Source organism: Ursus maritimus, unplaced genomic scaffold, assembly GCF_017311325.1.
Source record: "Ursus maritimus isolate PB19 unplaced genomic scaffold, ASM1731132v1 scaffold_1, whole genome shotgun sequence".
In the NCBI taxonomy this organism is placed as follows: Eukaryota; Metazoa; Chordata; class Mammalia; order Carnivora; family Ursidae; genus Ursus; species Ursus maritimus.
The window spans coordinates 9,968,112-9,984,718 of record NW_024423343.1 but is presented as its reverse complement, the minus strand read 5'-3'; the positions used below and the strand labels follow the sequence as shown (position 1 = coordinate 9,984,718).

The window sequence follows — 16,607 nt, the reverse complement described above, 5'->3', positions numbered from 1 at the left end:
ACTGTGACCTCTCCTTGCTGAACAAAAGGACTTCTGAAAAGGGGGAAGTGGTCCAATAGTAGCTTCTGCCTTCAATGTGGTCTGCAAAACCTCAGAACAGGATGCTCATGAAAACACCAGACCGTCCTCAGTGACGTACAATGCCCATATTGTTGCCGCGGGGGAAACCCAAAAGGGGGAAAAGCCTTGCAACCTCAGATGAGCCAAGCAGGGTGGGCCTTTACAGACCCATCGCTGTTACAGACCACTCCGGGACACAGACGGACTGTCCAGCAGAACGGTGTTCGGTGGAGGATTAAGTACAGACAGAAGCCCTCAGTAAGACCCGGCGGATACATCCCAAGCTCTGTGCATGGTGAAGGGCCTGCGTGTCTTGACTTTGGAGAAGGAGGCCTTTTGTAAATATACGAACATAGCTGGATACTATGCACGTGAGACAGAAGGTCAGTTCCTTAAGGAATATGGTTATTTGGACAAGTTAGAGCTTGCTGGCTAACTGGAGGAAAATGGCACTTGGGAAGTCACCCCTGCTGGGAGCCATTCTCTGGGGACGCTGCTGGATGCTGAGGGGAGCCACCTGAGTGCACAGAGCACGTCCATTTCTCATCGCCTTTCAAGTAGGAGGAGACTTTCTCTTGAACGTTAGGAGCAAACAAGACGCTTCTGTCTGTGGAACAAAGGCAAGAAGGGAGAGCAATGGCCTCCGATGCCTCTTATTTAATGGGCAGCTTAAAAACCAACCCATTTAAAAAACAACGACGACAACAACAACAAAAAACCAAAAAGAACTAACCCGCTTCAGGTGCAAGACTCGGAGAAACGAAGCGGAGCAGAGTTCAAAGGCACAGCTGACTGCCAGGACCTCTCCCCGCTAACCTCACGTCCCTGGATAGAGCAGCTATGATCACCTACGGGCACCCCCAAAGCCTGGGAGAAGCAAACCCAGCCAAGCAGCCTTGCGCTGCCAACCTCCCCAGGCCCATTTCCTTTGCCACAGCGGGATCTGAAATTAGTGATTTCAGTCTGACAGTGCTTTGAGCAGAAAGATCTATTTTTAATACAAATAAATGGAAAACTTATGGATTAAAATTCTGAGGTCTTTGGAAACTGGGAGATCGGGGCTATTTTCTGCCACAAGGAGAGTCAAATGTCCGACTGTGCTGAAACAATTCTCCATTTGGTTGAACCATGTCCTTGGCATTTGCAAATTCACTGCTAGTGAGAAAGGACCTTTAAAAAAGCCCCAAGGGCCACGGCCCCTGAGGGTAAATTGCTCAGCCTGAATTCTTGGGCGCGTCACTTGACAGCAGAAGAATTAATGCCTAGGGTTGAAAAAGGACAGTCAGGGCTGGAGCAGAAATAACCAGCAATCACTTATCACTTGCTCTTGCAAGACAGAAGCCTCTCGACTCTGAGTTGACCCAGGGCGCCGCGCATGCAGCAGGCCCAGCCTTGAGCACACGGACAGCCGGGTCTGGCTCTTCAACATTCTACACCCTTTGCCCACCTCCTACCCAACGCTTTCAACACACCCTCCTCCCCAACTGCCGTTCCTCGAAGACCATCAACCTGAGTCCATATTGTTCACCCTAAATTGTTGGCGCAGAACAGATGTTTCTTGAATCATTCTACTGAAGAAGGTCATGGAGTCCATTATTCTCACCACCATGCCACTGATTCCCATCATTGGGCAAGTCTGGGAAGCTGTGATTTGTTACAAACATGTGCATTTGGAATAATGGAGATAAAGGAATCAGGTGAGGGAGCATTAGGGTCTGGGAAGGTTCCCTGGTGTTCCTGGACCACCCCCAGATGAGATGGGGTGGAAGAGGCACAGGAGGGAGTACGCAAGGATACCCACTCCACAAATAGTGGTTGCCTTTGGTAAGTGGGACAGGGAGAAAAGATGGAGCTCCATCCAGAAGGATCATACAATGTAGTTGAGTAAATGCCTAAAGGAAACAGAAGAGGCTGAAGGAAAAGCTGTTTGGTGCCTTGGAAGCAATGAATCTGGGAATGAGTCTTCTTGGGAAGAAAGTAGCCAGAAAGTGATCCTGTCCATGTGAAGTGGTGACTGCCTTCAGAAGAAGTACCATGAGGAACGGCATGGAGATCACCCACCCCTTATGGAGAGAAGCAAAGTGGTAGTAGCCTCTCGAGAGGTCGAGTCTCCTGAATCCTGAAAATCAGAACTTGAAAAGCAACTGGCCCTGTTGTACAGAAATCATCAACTTAACCACAGGCCTCAGGCTGACCCACTGCCTCCAAATGGAACAGTCCACACTTAAAACTGGTTGACCTGCGGTTCCTGTTCTGTTTCGTAAGTAGTTCTCACCCCTAGCATCTCAGACGATTTGAGAATTAAGGGTAATCCACTTGTAGCACACCTTAAAATTCATATGAAGAACAAAGGACACGAGTCAGCTCCTAGCTGCCTGATTGAGGGAAGGAAGCCTCACCACACGAACATTATCTGTCCTGAAAGCTTTCTACACTTTCTACACTCCCTTGAGTTCCCAGCCGAAGCACTCGTGAGTCTTCTGGAAATTGAGCTGTACTAAAGTGTTTACATGGTCAAGGAGGAAAGTTACGTGAAGTAATTTCTCCTGAAGCCAGTTCCTGATTTCTCTACATCCTACTCCCCAGTCTTCTGTGCACACAGCGGACCTCAGGATGGCCAGTGCAGACAAGAGCCCATTAGGAAGAATAATGAGTTACTATTTATTGTGTGCAATGTGCCAAGTCCTGTGCTGTTCATCCTTCCAGCCCATGAACCCATCGTGTGTCTTAATAGCACTGGTGTCCCCCTGACCTTGGGGAGGTCATCTACCACCCCTCCTGGGCCTCCATCAGCTCCCCTGTAGAGTGAGGGTTGAGCAGAATAATTTCCTCCATAGTGTGTGTGTGTGTGTGTGTGTGTGTGTGTGTGTGCACGTGTGTGTGACTGTTGGAGTAGGTCTGCCTAAAACTCGGCTTAATCTAAGGACTGCTTTGTATGTTTATTACACCGTACGTCCCTCAGGGAGTTACGTGCTTCTCGCTGCAATTTGCGTGCCTCTCCATAGAAGTCACGTTTCTGAAAGACCGCGAGAGTTGCTTGACTCCAGCAGAAGGAAACCACAATATAAGAATTTCAAATTGTTAAGCGGTATTTTGACTTGGGAAAATAGGAAATTGCCTTATTAAAAAAATAATTTATCCATGGAATATTGTCCACATGGCCTAGTCTAATAATAAGAGGATTTCGATTTTGTGGACATCCTCTTGAACGATTTGGAAATTTTCTAATAAGCCAACAGAAAGATGACAAACAGTTGTCTGTCCTTTTCTACTGCCACACAGCAGTCTAGGAATGTGTCTGTGGGTGAAATTTTAATCTGTGGATTAGAAAATTTTAATAACTAGCAGAAAAATTCCTCCTAGCAAAACCTACGTCACAAACTCATGGAGCCGCTGATTCAATCCAGAAGCTGAGGTTTCTAATGCACTGAGTTTCCTATCTTCTTGCACCCCTGCAGCACGGCCATCCTCCGCCACCAACACATGACCCCTGCTTCTTCCCTGTCCTAGCATACCGGAAGTCCGCCCCCCACCCCAGAAGTCTTCTGATCCCTACCCACCTCTCCATCTTCAATCTACCCACTCGCCCTCTCGCACGTTTTTTAAATGGTCTTATTGTTTTTAAAACTTTATTGATTTTTAAACATTTATATACAGTAAAACACACAGATCTTCAGTGTAGAGTCTGATGACTTTGACGTATGCAGACCCTCTTGTTACTATCACTCAAATCAAGACACAAACTATTTCCAGATCCCAGAAAAGTCCTCCTGGGCTCTTCTGGTCATTCCGCTGCCCTCTGCACCCAGAGGCAACTAATGTTTGGATTTCTAGCACCATAAATGGGTTGTGCCCAATCTGGAATCTCACATAAAAGGAAATCATGCATCATGTCCTCTGCTGTGTCTGACTTTTTGGCGCAACACCTTGCAAGATTCAGACGTGTTGCTGCATACCTCTTTCTGTTTTATACTTTTAATGGTTTTCTAGTATATTGGGGACTATGATGGAAAAGTTGCTATAAACGTTCTTGTAGAAGACTATTTTAACCCGTATTTTGGTTGCTCTTGGCCACTTACCCAGGAGAGAACTTGCTGGGTCATAGAGTGGGACGCGTTCATCACGACCTTGCACGCAATGCTCCGGCCTGACTCAGTTGTTTGAATTCTTCAGAAGTGCCCACTCTCCCTCTTGAAGGCTCCACATGACCTTCCCCTCCCATCACCTGGGTAATTCCTACCCATCCTTCAGGTCCTAACTTAGATGTTACATGTCAAAGAGCCTTCCCAACAAAGGCCTCGTCCATGCTGAGTGCCCCATTAACGCCTGTTGGACAGATGGGTATATTGACTGATTGGGGAATGAAGAGTCTCGGGAATGATTAGCTGGCCCAGTGTTTTTCAAATTGCCCTCTGTGGAACTCTTATCATTGTTCCGTCGCCTCAGAGATCACTGGACGGGGACGGGTGGGGCAAGATGGGCCGGCATCGGGTTGAATCAGACCATCTTAGCGCATTCCCACTGGTGTCACTATGGAAAACAGTACGGAGTTTCCTCAAGGAATTGAAAGTAGGTCCCTGTTCTAATGAGTAGGGTCAGAATTGGTGATCGAGGGCCAGCAGGTGCCAGCCTGACTGTGGAGCAGCAATGCGCTGTGTTTGGTACACATACCCATGAAACCAGCTCTCAACCGCTACAGTCACTTGGAAATCATTTCTCTGTGTGTACCATTTCCTTGCAAGAATTAAGAGCTGTGTAAAAACTACAGAACGAGCTGGAACACCTCTGATGGCGGGGGGTCCCTGTTGTGATGTATAGTTGTCTTGTCTTGTGAAAACCCGTGTTAGAAAAGGGCTAATGCCAGCTCCACTGTGGTATGAGACTATCTCCAGCTCAGCAAGTCAAATCCCTGGGCGGTATACACTGTGGCTCGTCGAATGCTGTCTTCACAAATTGTGCCAAGTAGCAACTTAACAAAACGGGAGAGTGTTGCACACACTCAGAGGAAGGGCGCCATGCTTTCGGGGGACCGGCCACGATGCCCTGACTACAGGTCACAGGCACAGCCCGCAGGGCGAGCCGACTGACCACTTGGGATACAGTCTCTATCTCATATAAGCACAGCAGCACGAGCTAACTTGCTGAATGACCGTGTGCTGGAGGTGAGCTGAGTGGTTCACACGCATTCTGGAACTTCATGTTCCCGGTGACCCTGCAAGGGGTACTATGGTTGTCCCCATTTTCCAAACAGCGAAGCGCAGTTTCTGCCCCAGTTGTTAGCAGGGAAACAGTTGAAGCAAGATTCCAATCCACTCTGCTCAAATCAGCTTCCACACGGCAGTTTACCTTCCTTCACCTTCACTGGATCTCAGAAAAGGGGGGTCTACGTTTAATTGTTCGGTGATGAGATGAGGTGCTGGTTCCAAACAAGCTGTGACCTTGCGAGCCAGGGTCACTTTCTGCGGCTCCTTTTGTCACCATCTGCCTGACGCAGAACGAATGCTCAGTGGGACGTCTTATTACCGAACGTGTGTGGTGTTGGCCCCCAGACTGTCTGAGGGCAGGTGAGCCATAACCTGAAGAAGGAGGCTCCCTTGATTTTCTTTAAAAAGACAAATTACAATCGAGATTGACACGAGAATTTCAAACACGTCCTTCAAGGGGCATCACAACGAATTTACGAATTTGGAGGGTTGAGACAATGGGCTGGTGCAGCTCGCAGAGGAAGAGACAGCAGCACGGACACTGCCCTCGGGCAAGGGGGAGGGGGTCGAGGGGAAAATGAACTGAACTCCTACCTAGGTTCCTAGGCCCCTCTCCTGTGCATGGCCACACCACCCACAGTCTCCCACGAGGAGACGGAAATAAGCAAGGTCTGTGATGTTCTCACAGATGTTCAACCGACTGTATTCATATTTTGTTCTAAATTCGTTTCCGAGCACTTATACAAACCAAAAATATTAACATATTGCACACTATCATTTAATAATCAAGAGCGTAGGTGTGCTGCTATGTCGTTTGCAGGATTGGGGACAGATGTTTGAGGGAAGAGATGGAAAGGAACGCATCTTAAATCCTTCTTTTTGCCTGAAACCCTCCCTGGCACCTGGTTTCAGAGCCTTTTTCCTGGCCTTACCCAATGTTCCTGTGTGTAGATGAAAGAGAAAGAAAAGAAGAAAAGAAAAGAAAAGAAAAGAAAAGAAAGAGAAGAGAAGAAAAGAAAAGAAAGAGAAAGAAAGAAAAAAAGAAAGAAAGAGAGAAAGAAAGAGAAAGAAAGAAAGAGAGAAAGAAAGAAAGAAAAGAAAGAAAGAAAGAAAGAAAGAAAGAGAAAGAAAGAAAGAAAGAAAGAAAGAAAGAAAGAAAGAAAGAAAGAAAGAAAAAAAGAAAGAAAGAAGAAAGAAAGAAAAAAGAGAGAGGGAGGGAGGGAGGGAGGAAGAAAAGACTGGAACTTTGGTGCAGCATTTGGATGCAAAATAGAATTGAATACAGGGTGGCTGCGAGCTGCTTTCAAGCTCCTAAGGACCAAACTGCTGTTTGCTAAGACAATATCACTTGCCCTCCCCTGGACAGCAGCATATGTGAGACATTTCCTGAGGCTGCAGGTGCCCGCACACGGGGCCTGGAAGCATTCCCGCATGTCCGTGCCCCTCAGCAGTCACGGCTGCCGCATTTCGCTGGCAGGCTCTGATGTAAATACTAGAAGGAGAATTCTTGGGGGAGCCTGGGTGGCTCAGTCAGTCAAGCGTCTGCCTTCAGCTCAGGTCATGATCCTGGGGCCCTGGGATGGAGCCCCGCTTTGGGCTCCCTGCTCAGCCTGCTTCTCCCTCTCCCTCTGCCCACCCCCCCCCCACTCATGTGTGCACACACGCTCTCTCTCACTCTCTCTCTCTCTCAAAATAGATAAATAAAATCTTCCCAAAAATAAAAGGAGAATTCTTGTTATTTTTCTTCCCCATCTTTCATGTTTAAAGGAAGGTAGGGATGGTTCCCTGGCAATTAGGAGACCAGGAGGGCATAGGGAAGGCTCCTTGGCACAGTTGAGATGTGAAACCCAGTGAGACTGACGAGCAATATCAGACCCAAACATTTTCTATAATTTTAAAAGAACAAGAGACAAGCGCATCCTGGACTTGGTAACATTTATTCGATATTCTGTGAAATTAGCAAGAATCAGAAGAAGCACATATCAATCCAATGCAGCCACAAACATGTCCTGGATATAAATAAAGATGCACTATGGGAAATACTCACTACGGAAGGAACTAGTTCTCTCTTATATTGACTACCTCTTAGCAACAAACAACTCCAACCTAAATTTAATTTACTCACAATATAAAAACCTTGACTTTTAAAAGGAAATAGAGATTCGGTGCGATCATCATTTGCCCCACGAGGCCCTTTCGCTGCAAGATTTCAAGGCCTGGCTTGACGACTGTTACGAAAATGACAAAAACGAACTCAAAGGAACATTTCTGCAAGGTTCAACGGAACAGTGCAGAAATAAGTTACTTACCCATGCACAGAATAAGGCAAAGGCTAATTTCATTCGGGTTAGGAGTAATAAATGCAACTAGTTTCTTTTTCACGAAACAGACATTTCAGACTTCGTTTTAGGTTACCGGGTATACTGTTATATGGGTCATACTCTACATGTGTTCCCTAACTACTCAGAAAGCCGGCACTCACACGTCACATAGAAACTTCTCTTCGATTAGACTTATTGTCTGTAACAGCCACAGAAAGCCAACTGCATTTCATAACGGCATCTACCATGGGAAGAACACACACTAGTCGAAGCATACAGTTTAAAGAGCTGAAAGTACATTAAAACGTAGTCTATGGAGTTCACAAATTTCGTTTTTTTAAAATATTTTTTCCAAACTAAAAGCTGCAGAAAATTAGTTCTTCGATAGTCTACAGAAATCTCTTGAGCAGCTACCATTTCAAATTTCTTAAGCTTTTTATTTTCTTAAAAATATTTAAATGAGGGTAGTATCCCATCTTTTTGAAAAATAATCCCCAAAAAAAGATTACAAATCTTTTGTTTTAATCAGTGTGACCAGGGGTTTGTCATCGGGGCTGTAGTCCTCATAGGCGATGGGGGTCACGTCGTACATCGCAGGCCGGGACTTCTTTCCAAACCTGAAACCACAAGGGAGAGAGGACCCTGGTTAGATGAACAGTGGATTTCAAGTCCTATGAAAGGCAAGTGGTGAGAATACCTTAAATTCAAGAATCAGATGGAACAATAAAAATACCCTAAAAAAGACATTCTCTAGCAAGCACAGAAATTTAAGAGATCCGGATATCAACGCTGAACAAGTATGCATTTTAGTCTCCAGTGCAGGAGATAAAAGAAGGATTTCACGGAACGTGGAGTCCAAGTGAATGTTGAAGCTTCTAGGTTAAATCCTGGCAAAGCAGTCAGGCCTGACAGCCTACAGTAGGTTTTAAGACATTGTCTACCTATTTGTGTTTTTCTTCTGAGACCCGTAACTGTCTGGAGAGGCAAGTTTCTTTTCTTTCCATTCTAGTGCCTGGAACATACTCATCTTTCTGGGGACTTACAGGAAGGCTAGGAAGGCTCAGAGGTCATCTGAGATCCCGACATGAGGGAAGGGCAGAGGGAGGAAAGGAATTCAGATAAAGAGATGTTTGTCCACGACACCCGGCACCCACCATCCAACCCCACCCACCTGTTCCTCCCCACACCCCACGTACACACAAGCCATTGTTATTTTCTCTGATCACAAGCCACTGTCCCAAAAGATCTGTGTGTATCTCATTCCCCTCAGCAGCAGTACTGACGCCCAGAAGCCAGGGGTGTCAACATCCAATTTCAGGACTTCCTGCCAAACCAGTCTTAAGATGGAAGATTATTAAAATAAAGCCAATTCAACTTCTGGGTGGTCTCTTCCCATTGAAGGCCTCACCTTCCCTAAAGTCCCTGGAGCACCATGTGATTTAAACAATCTTCTACATTTACCCATCACGCCTCCTCCCTCGGATAGACCATATTTTTAACCATTTCAAGTCTATCTAACAAGGTTCAAAAAGGAAACATGTAAAGGACCTTACACTTTAAAAAGGTTGGTGGGATGGGCCCCAAAGACTTCAAGGGGCTTTATCTACCATGGCTTTCAGCCTACCTCCCGGGCCCCCATTCCTACTCTTCCCTTTGCTATCTTGGAAAGCCGGTCTTCTTACATACAGCGAGGAAAAGTAGAATGGAGTGGGAAAGGAGAAAATGATGCATTCTTCATCAGATCTTTTGTTTTTAAACAGTCGTCAATCTTTTGTTCTGATTCACTCAAGATTTACAGGTCTTCGGGGGCGCCAGGGCACAAACCGTGCCAGATGGGTACCAGGCAAAATGCAGACTTAAAGAGCTAACACATTCTGCCACCAAGAAATCCCAGGGTAGTACCACGAGATGAAAAAGCTTTCGATAGAACCCTGTCTAAGATGTGAAGCCTCCCTGGTGCGTGCATACACGCGGGTTGGCTTCCAGCCTGTGGTCTGTTTATCTAAATGGAGTGAGGCCTGCATCATCTGAGACTAGGGAAAAGGCAAGAGCAACAATGTAAAAGCCAACTGGACCCGAACACTTTCTCCCAAGACGGAAACTTTTAGAAGCTACTTTAAGGGGCAAATATTTTTACAATCTATTTCTTATAAAACAGCAAGATACTTTGGTAACAATACACCACTAACAATATTGATTCATTTCCAAAGTCAGCCAATCCCAGGGAAAAGCCCTCCGGATCCTCAGTAGTAGTCATGGGACAGTTTCCTGGGGGAACTTTCATGGGAGGGTCAGCAAATCACAGATGGCCTACTAATCAGTTGGCTGGCCAAGAGGAAAAATCCAAGCAACTTAATAAGTTGAATATGTGTTTAAAATATCCATTTTATTTCTTATATGATTTCATAGCTTGAAGAAGAATCTGGGTCTCCAAAATCTAGAAAGTTAAATGCCTCCACATTATGCAATCTACCGACAAGCTATCATTCAAAGGGCTGTCATCTTCAACTGTCATCATGGGGCTGACTATTGACAAGGCAGGTTAGCGGACGGGTGTTTCAGATCCACTGAGCATAACGAGGCAAGGGCTGAAAGCAGTCAGGAGCAGCCATGCGACCTCCGTACTTGCACAAAGTCAACTGAAGAACAAGAACCTTGCTTCGTATCTAGACAAGTCACTGGCTGTGTGCACGGTGCTATTGAGATCGACTCCAAACCGGTATGGGTCATGAAGCATAATGCTGGTTACAGAAGTAACCTGGTCTTCAAAGGGCTAACACCCCCAGCGCTATCTTGGAGCTGGAATCCCTGTGCTATGACTTTACTAGTTCCTGAGAAGCCTTTCCAAATTCCTCAGGTGAGATACAGAGGTCTTCACCCAAAGTGCAGTATCCACCACAGAAAAGGAAAATGGCTTTTAAAACACAACAAATTAAGGGGCGCCTGGGTGGCTCAGTCAGTTAAGCATCTGACTCCTGGTTTCGGCCCAGGTCATGATCTCAGGGTCCTGGGATCGAGCCCTGTGCCGAGCTCTGTGCACAGCGCGGAGTCTGCATGTCCCTCTCCCTCTGCTCCTCTCCCTGCCTGCCCTCTCTCTCTCTCTCTCATTAAAAAAAATCTTTAAAACACACTAAAATGAAACAAGACTTTCCTTGAATCTCCTACACCTACCACAGTGGCAAGCTCACATCTAGCAAAAAAATGAATGTGCATTCCTACTTAAATTTATCATCCCAAAAGCTTTTTGTATTTCCTTTGTGTCTCAGAACTGGGTGGATGTTAAGAACTAAGCTAACACCCATAGAATTCCATTTAAACTCTCAGGCACTAAACAAAGTAAGAGCTTGCTTGTGTTATGGTGGGAGTATCTATGTGACTGTTTCTTTAAATAACACGCTTTTGTTTTGTTTTTTTTCCTTATCACAAAGATACATTTTAAATGTAGAAAACAAATTTGAAAAAAGAGAAAATTATAAAGGAGACCAGGGGCTAATAATGTATAGTCTGCAAGCTGATTACAGCCTGTTGCCTGTTTTTAAATAAAGTTTTATTGGAACGCAGTCGGGCCCCTTCACAGCGCGTCTCCGCTGCTTCTGCACTACGAGGGCCGAGCGAACTAGTCCCACAGACCCAGACGACGGAAGGTCTGTCAAGTCTAAAATATTTTGCAGGCGCCCGATGAAGACTAAGAAGGGCCCACAGCCCCTGTCTCCAAAGGCCTCAGCACAGTGTCCGGCCACGTCAGCACCACCAGACGCAATCCCGGAAGCTGGGGCGGCAGCATTAACGCCACCGACGTCTCGAACGTAGCTGGTGACAAGTCTCGCGCACCTTCTCTCACTACGAGGAACTGCAAGCCGCTGTACGGCAGGCACAGCGAAGAGCGCGCAAGCTTCTAGTTCATGCTCGCCCGGAAGTCAAAGCTAAATCTCCAGCGGCAGGGAGTGCAGGTGGATCTGACCTTGAGAAAGGCCCCAGTCCCAACGTGCTATTTGAGAAAACGTGACCGGATCCTCTCCCGGCTGTTCTTTGTGTTCTGTGATCGGGCACTTAGCGCTGCGGGAGCCGCGAGCACCCTGCCGCCCAGACGGGGCCTCGCTCCACAGCCTGGAAGGCCGGTTCGCTCCCGCTGGTCGCCTGCAGACTCTGTCCAGCCTGAGCGCCAGCAAAGCAGCCACGGAACACAGATTCTTAACAAGCGCGAGAAGGGAGCTCCGGCATCAACAGAGTGCTGACGCCAGAATCACCAGAGGCTTCCTCGGTCACTCGTGAATGTCACAGGTGACCCACTCAGGATTCGTCCCTCGTGGCTGCTGAGCTGCAGTCGCTCTGATCCAGAGTCACCCCAGGCCAGCAGCTGGGAGAGAGGCTGTGAGATGGGCGTTAGCTCTAGGTCACTGCTGGAAACTAGGGAGGAGGTAATACCAAAAGGGTTAATTTTTTTTTCAATGCCTTTCTAGGGTTTCCGGGAAAAGGGAGTGCAGAGGGCCAAGCAGCCAGAGACCCAGCCAGGACCTCGAGAGAGCCATGCTGTAGAAACCACAGGTCGTAGCTGAATAAACGTTTATGAGGGAATGTTCCAGATATCTGGGAAGGTATGGTATTAACTTCAGTGATTCTATCTGTAGTCACTGGTGCATGCAGGAGCTGATTGGTTGGGAATTCTGCAGCAAATATTTTTGATAAAAATCGGCACCAAATAAGAACCAGGTTTGTAAATGCTTTCAAGTTTATTCTTTCCTTCCAAGACTATCCAGTTAAGTATCTTCCGAGCGGGCTATATAAGCAGGAAGCTCAGAAGAATCCACCCCACATTATTTGGAGGCTGAAATAAAATACCCCTCTTGAACACAAAAGAATCTTAGCCAGAGGTCCCTCTGGGGGTGGAGGGAACCTGACTCCTTGGGTCTCCCAATACATCCCAGTATTAGCGCCCCCAATTCTGCCCCTTCCCGGTGAACTCAACACCCGGGAATTGAGAGAGAATAGTTGGGACTCACTCTCTCTCTGTGGTACCACATGCACTCCTTGTCTCTCCAGGAGTCTTTCCTCCAGAAAAGGACACCGTGTTACATGATATTTCTCAGCACCAAAGAAGCTTATCTCCCCTCCTCCCCTTTTTACACCTTCTACCTCTCTTCTCGTGAGTTCTGAGTACTGCGAACACTCCTGCAGGCCACTTACGAGACTGCTGCCCTAGAACGAAGCCACCTGTCAGGCAGGTCAAGACATCCCACACCAACCCCTAATAGAGATTGTCCTTTCATTACAGACCTCAAATTTTAGTAAGTCAGGCCTACTGTGTGCCAGGACCCATTGAAGACAGGAATAAAATGGCCCTTTACGTACAGGCTGGTGGAGGAGTCAAATTACCATGACAGGCAAAGAGATTGGTCTTAGGGCTGCCTAGAGGCCGTGTTGGCAAGCTGGCCCTGAAAGGAAGTAGAGTCAAGGATGAGCAGCTGTGCAGGGCCTGACTTGGAAAGGGACGCACCGTCCCCTTCTCCTTCACAGTTCTGGAAGTAAGGTGGGTGCGGCTCTCAGAAAGAAGACACCCTTGCCCCACCTGGGCATCAGGGCAGCTGCCCCATGTCTCGAAATTTCTCTCCTTCCGGTGGCTCCTCTCCCTGGAAGCCAGGGTCGGGCTTCTGCTTCCATTAGAGCGGCAAGATCACAGTCAGATTGGAGTCTCGGGTTTGGGGACTTCCTTGTGAAGAAAGCACACTTTCTGAACCTCTTAGCTTCTATGCCGTTCGGACAGAATTTGGATCTGCGTGTGTTTTGATCAAGACCCGTACACCACGTCTCAGCAAAGGTTATTTGGCTACTAGTTCTTGTGAGCCCCAAGCTTAAGACACCAAGTTCAGCCCACTCTTCACCACTGCACAGACTTTCTGAATTGTGTGCTTTAGATTGTTCTAGCAATTAAAAGAAGAGATAGCTTTCCTTTAACAAACACTGTCGTTACTGTTCTGGTAGTAAATATCCTTTGCAAAAGTCAACAAAATATTAGATTAGCTGATTTTTTTTTAGTGTTATAGAAAAATAAATATGGTGTTATCTGCTTATACAATTCTATAATCTTTGTAATGTAATTTGATTGCCTTAACTCTCTAAGCAGGGAGACTTATGTCTTTTTTTCAGTTGAGGGAACAGTATTTGTGGAGGCTTGACTGGTCTGTGTAAAAGAGAGTCAGGTAAGGGGGTAGTTGGGACTCACTCTCTCTCTGTGGTACCACATGCACTCCTTGTCTCTCCAGGAGTCTTTCCTCCAGAAAAGGACACCGTGTTACATGATATGAACACTAACAGCAGAATGACAGCCGTTGTCTCTGCTTAAGTAAGCCCCTGAATCAAGTGTTATTTCTATCCGGGCTGTTTGAAGAACGTAGCTGAAGACAGTCCGAAAAGCAGTCATCAAAAAATGCTTCCTACACGTGAGAATCGGCTCTTTATGGCACAGATAAACACAAATTAAGTGAACGAACGTATTCGATGACAACAGAAAGCTAGCGGCATATACAAAGGGGTTGCTTATAAAACAGCCTAATTGTTTGTCCCCAGGACGCCTTGAACCTGTGCTTTCGTCTACGAAATCCTCTTTGCAGGTGTGAAGTCCTGTTCATAACATCACCCCGGTCCCAGGAATGCACATTTCGAAGCAGGATCTCATCCTCCCTGTCTCTGTCTCCCTCCCCCTCCCCCTCCCCACGCAGCCCACCTGGCGTGCCGGATGGAGGCGATGGCATTGCTGAACTCGCTGTCGATGCTGCGACAGTTATAGAACTCCTCGTAGGCCGGCCTGGAAGAGCCCTGGTACTCGATGCGGCTGATGCGGCAAATGCCCACGATGAGGATGACCAGCATCAGGATGAAGGCGACGCAGAGCGCGCCGATGATGACGTACAGGGAGTGCCGGGGCATGTTGGTGAGACTCTCCGCCATGTGACCCGACTTCCACTGGAGGTCTGGGGCGAAAATAAGCAAACGCCTGGGTGTGAGCCGTGACCTTTAGAATGGGAAGGTCTTCACTGTCCTTGCTTCGGCAACCTCAACTATAAGGGCTATCCAAACTGGGAAGAATTCCCTTCCGTGGATAACCCAGATCAAGGGCTCATGTCCTTAATACATAAGGGCCTCTTACAAACCGTCAAGAAAAACCAAGAACACACCATAGAAAAATGGGCAAAGGATATAAAAAGAATCCACCAATGAAATACAAGTAGAAAAGTGTTTAGTTTCATAGTTCTTTAAGAATGCAATTCCTCTATCGGTTCCCAAATATTATTTAAAATTTTTGATAACCACAGTTGACGTGGGCACAGACGTGAGGATGTGTGAATTGATACACAGCCCTTGTGTAGACTTAGGGAGCATCTTTTGACCCAGAAATTTCGGTTTTTAGAATTTATGTTGGGGAAATGATCCCACAGATGCATAAAGCCCTACACACAAGTATGTTCATCTCGGCATCCCAATTTCTGCAATAGTAAATGACCAATTATTACACATTTGGAAAAAGGTTCGTTAAATAAGCACGACCCCCAGGTACTCACCGCTCAAAGCTGACACTGTTCAGAGTTAATAAAGTTCATACTGGACCATTTTTGCTTTACCTTTTTTTCAGGCATTTTTTTTTAAAGAAAGAAAATGTTACAGCTATAGCTAGAGGCCCCACCCCCATGCCCTCTCTCCACCCCACAAGCAGAAAAACAATTTATAAAAGCAAAAAAATGGGAAACCACCTAAATATTCAGTTCTCAGTGAGCTGGACAGATGTTTTGTTCTAACAAAAGAACAAAAGCCATTGACCAAAGCGGACCTAGCTGTACAGTACAGTCACACGTGAGCTCACCGTGTCTATCCGCACACTGAAAAGCTCAGGACAGAGTGATGGGAATGAGGAACACTTGTTGCCTTCCTACTATGTTAAGCTCTTTGAAAACATCTCACTTAATCATTACAACCAATCGAAGATGCATTATTTCCTCTCTCCACTTTATGGGAAATTGGCATCCCTAGCTGCGTGAGTTCAAGTCCAGATCCAAGTCCTTCACGTCTGCCCCACACAGCCACAGGTGAACAACTGAGATCACTGGGAGGCAGGATTACAAGCCGTTTTTATTTCCTTCATTCCACTTCTCAGTCTTTTCCAGCTTTTTCCAAAGGAATAACGTATTCCTTTTATAAAAATATTTTAAAATAAGCAATAAAGTGTGGTAAAAAACATCCATGGAATTATCTTCTAACACAACAGTGGAAGACGTGTGGGCCTTGGGATCACATCAACCTTGCTGTCAATCCCCGCTGGGACATTTACTCAACCTCCCTGAGACTTGATTTCTTCATTTACAAGATGAAAATAGCAACAGCTACCCCATGGCTTGCTGGGAACAGAAGTTAGAGAACATGCAAAGAATAGGAAAAAGTCTGCTGCTGGGCAAGTAATGGGCAGTCCTAAAAAGGAGCAGGTGTGGTGGTGGAAGAGGGTAAAGGATAAAGAGGAGGAAAACATTGTCCTCCAGAGCACACGCTGTGAGCTCAGGATTACTGAGCATTGCCCTGCGCCCTTTCAAAAAATACCAACCTGTCTGAGCAGGAAAATAAATGGAAGAATGGAACATAATCTCCTGCCTGGAACAGGTCAAGAGTGCCAAATTATGTCCTGTTTGCAGAATGTTCTGGATGATGTGAACAGGACTTGAAAGGAAGTTTTGAAAATAAAAAGGGCTAGATAAGACCAGAGAGAGAAGTGAAATTCATGTGGAAAGAGGAGGCCTTCTCTCTGTGACTCACAGCCCCCCCATCCCCAGCTCCAGACCATCATTTGCACATCAGCACTCCGGGTGCCTAGAAATGGGATTCAGGGGTGGGTGTGGAAGGGCCTGTCCTCCCACGAAATGCTCAGACTCTTCTCATGGCCTGTACACCGTGAGAGTGTCTGCGATCACCGGGTGCTCAGACTCTCCTCTTAGCTACATCTTCAGTGGCCACGGAATCCAAGAACCAGCTCTTCTTTACC

At 46.6% G+C, this 16,607-nt stretch overlaps 1 protein-coding gene across 1 annotated transcript in view; it reads right to left on the bottom strand.

Annotated features, from left to right (window-relative positions):
- Positions 1-7,182: 7,182 nt before the first annotated feature.
- DNER (delta/notch like EGF repeat containing) overlaps positions 7,183-16,607 on the bottom strand; it is a 239,418-nt gene continuing 229,993 nt past the window's right edge. Inside the window, exons 14-15 of the mRNA XM_008690561.2 lie at positions 14,307-14,553; positions 7,183-8,202 (exon numbers count right to left, since the gene is read on the bottom strand). Coding sequence (XP_008688783.2) covers positions 8,091-8,202; positions 14,307-14,553 — 359 coding nt within the window. The 3' untranslated portion in view covers positions 7,183-8,090. The remainder of the gene's footprint in view (positions 8,203-14,306; positions 14,554-16,607) is intronic.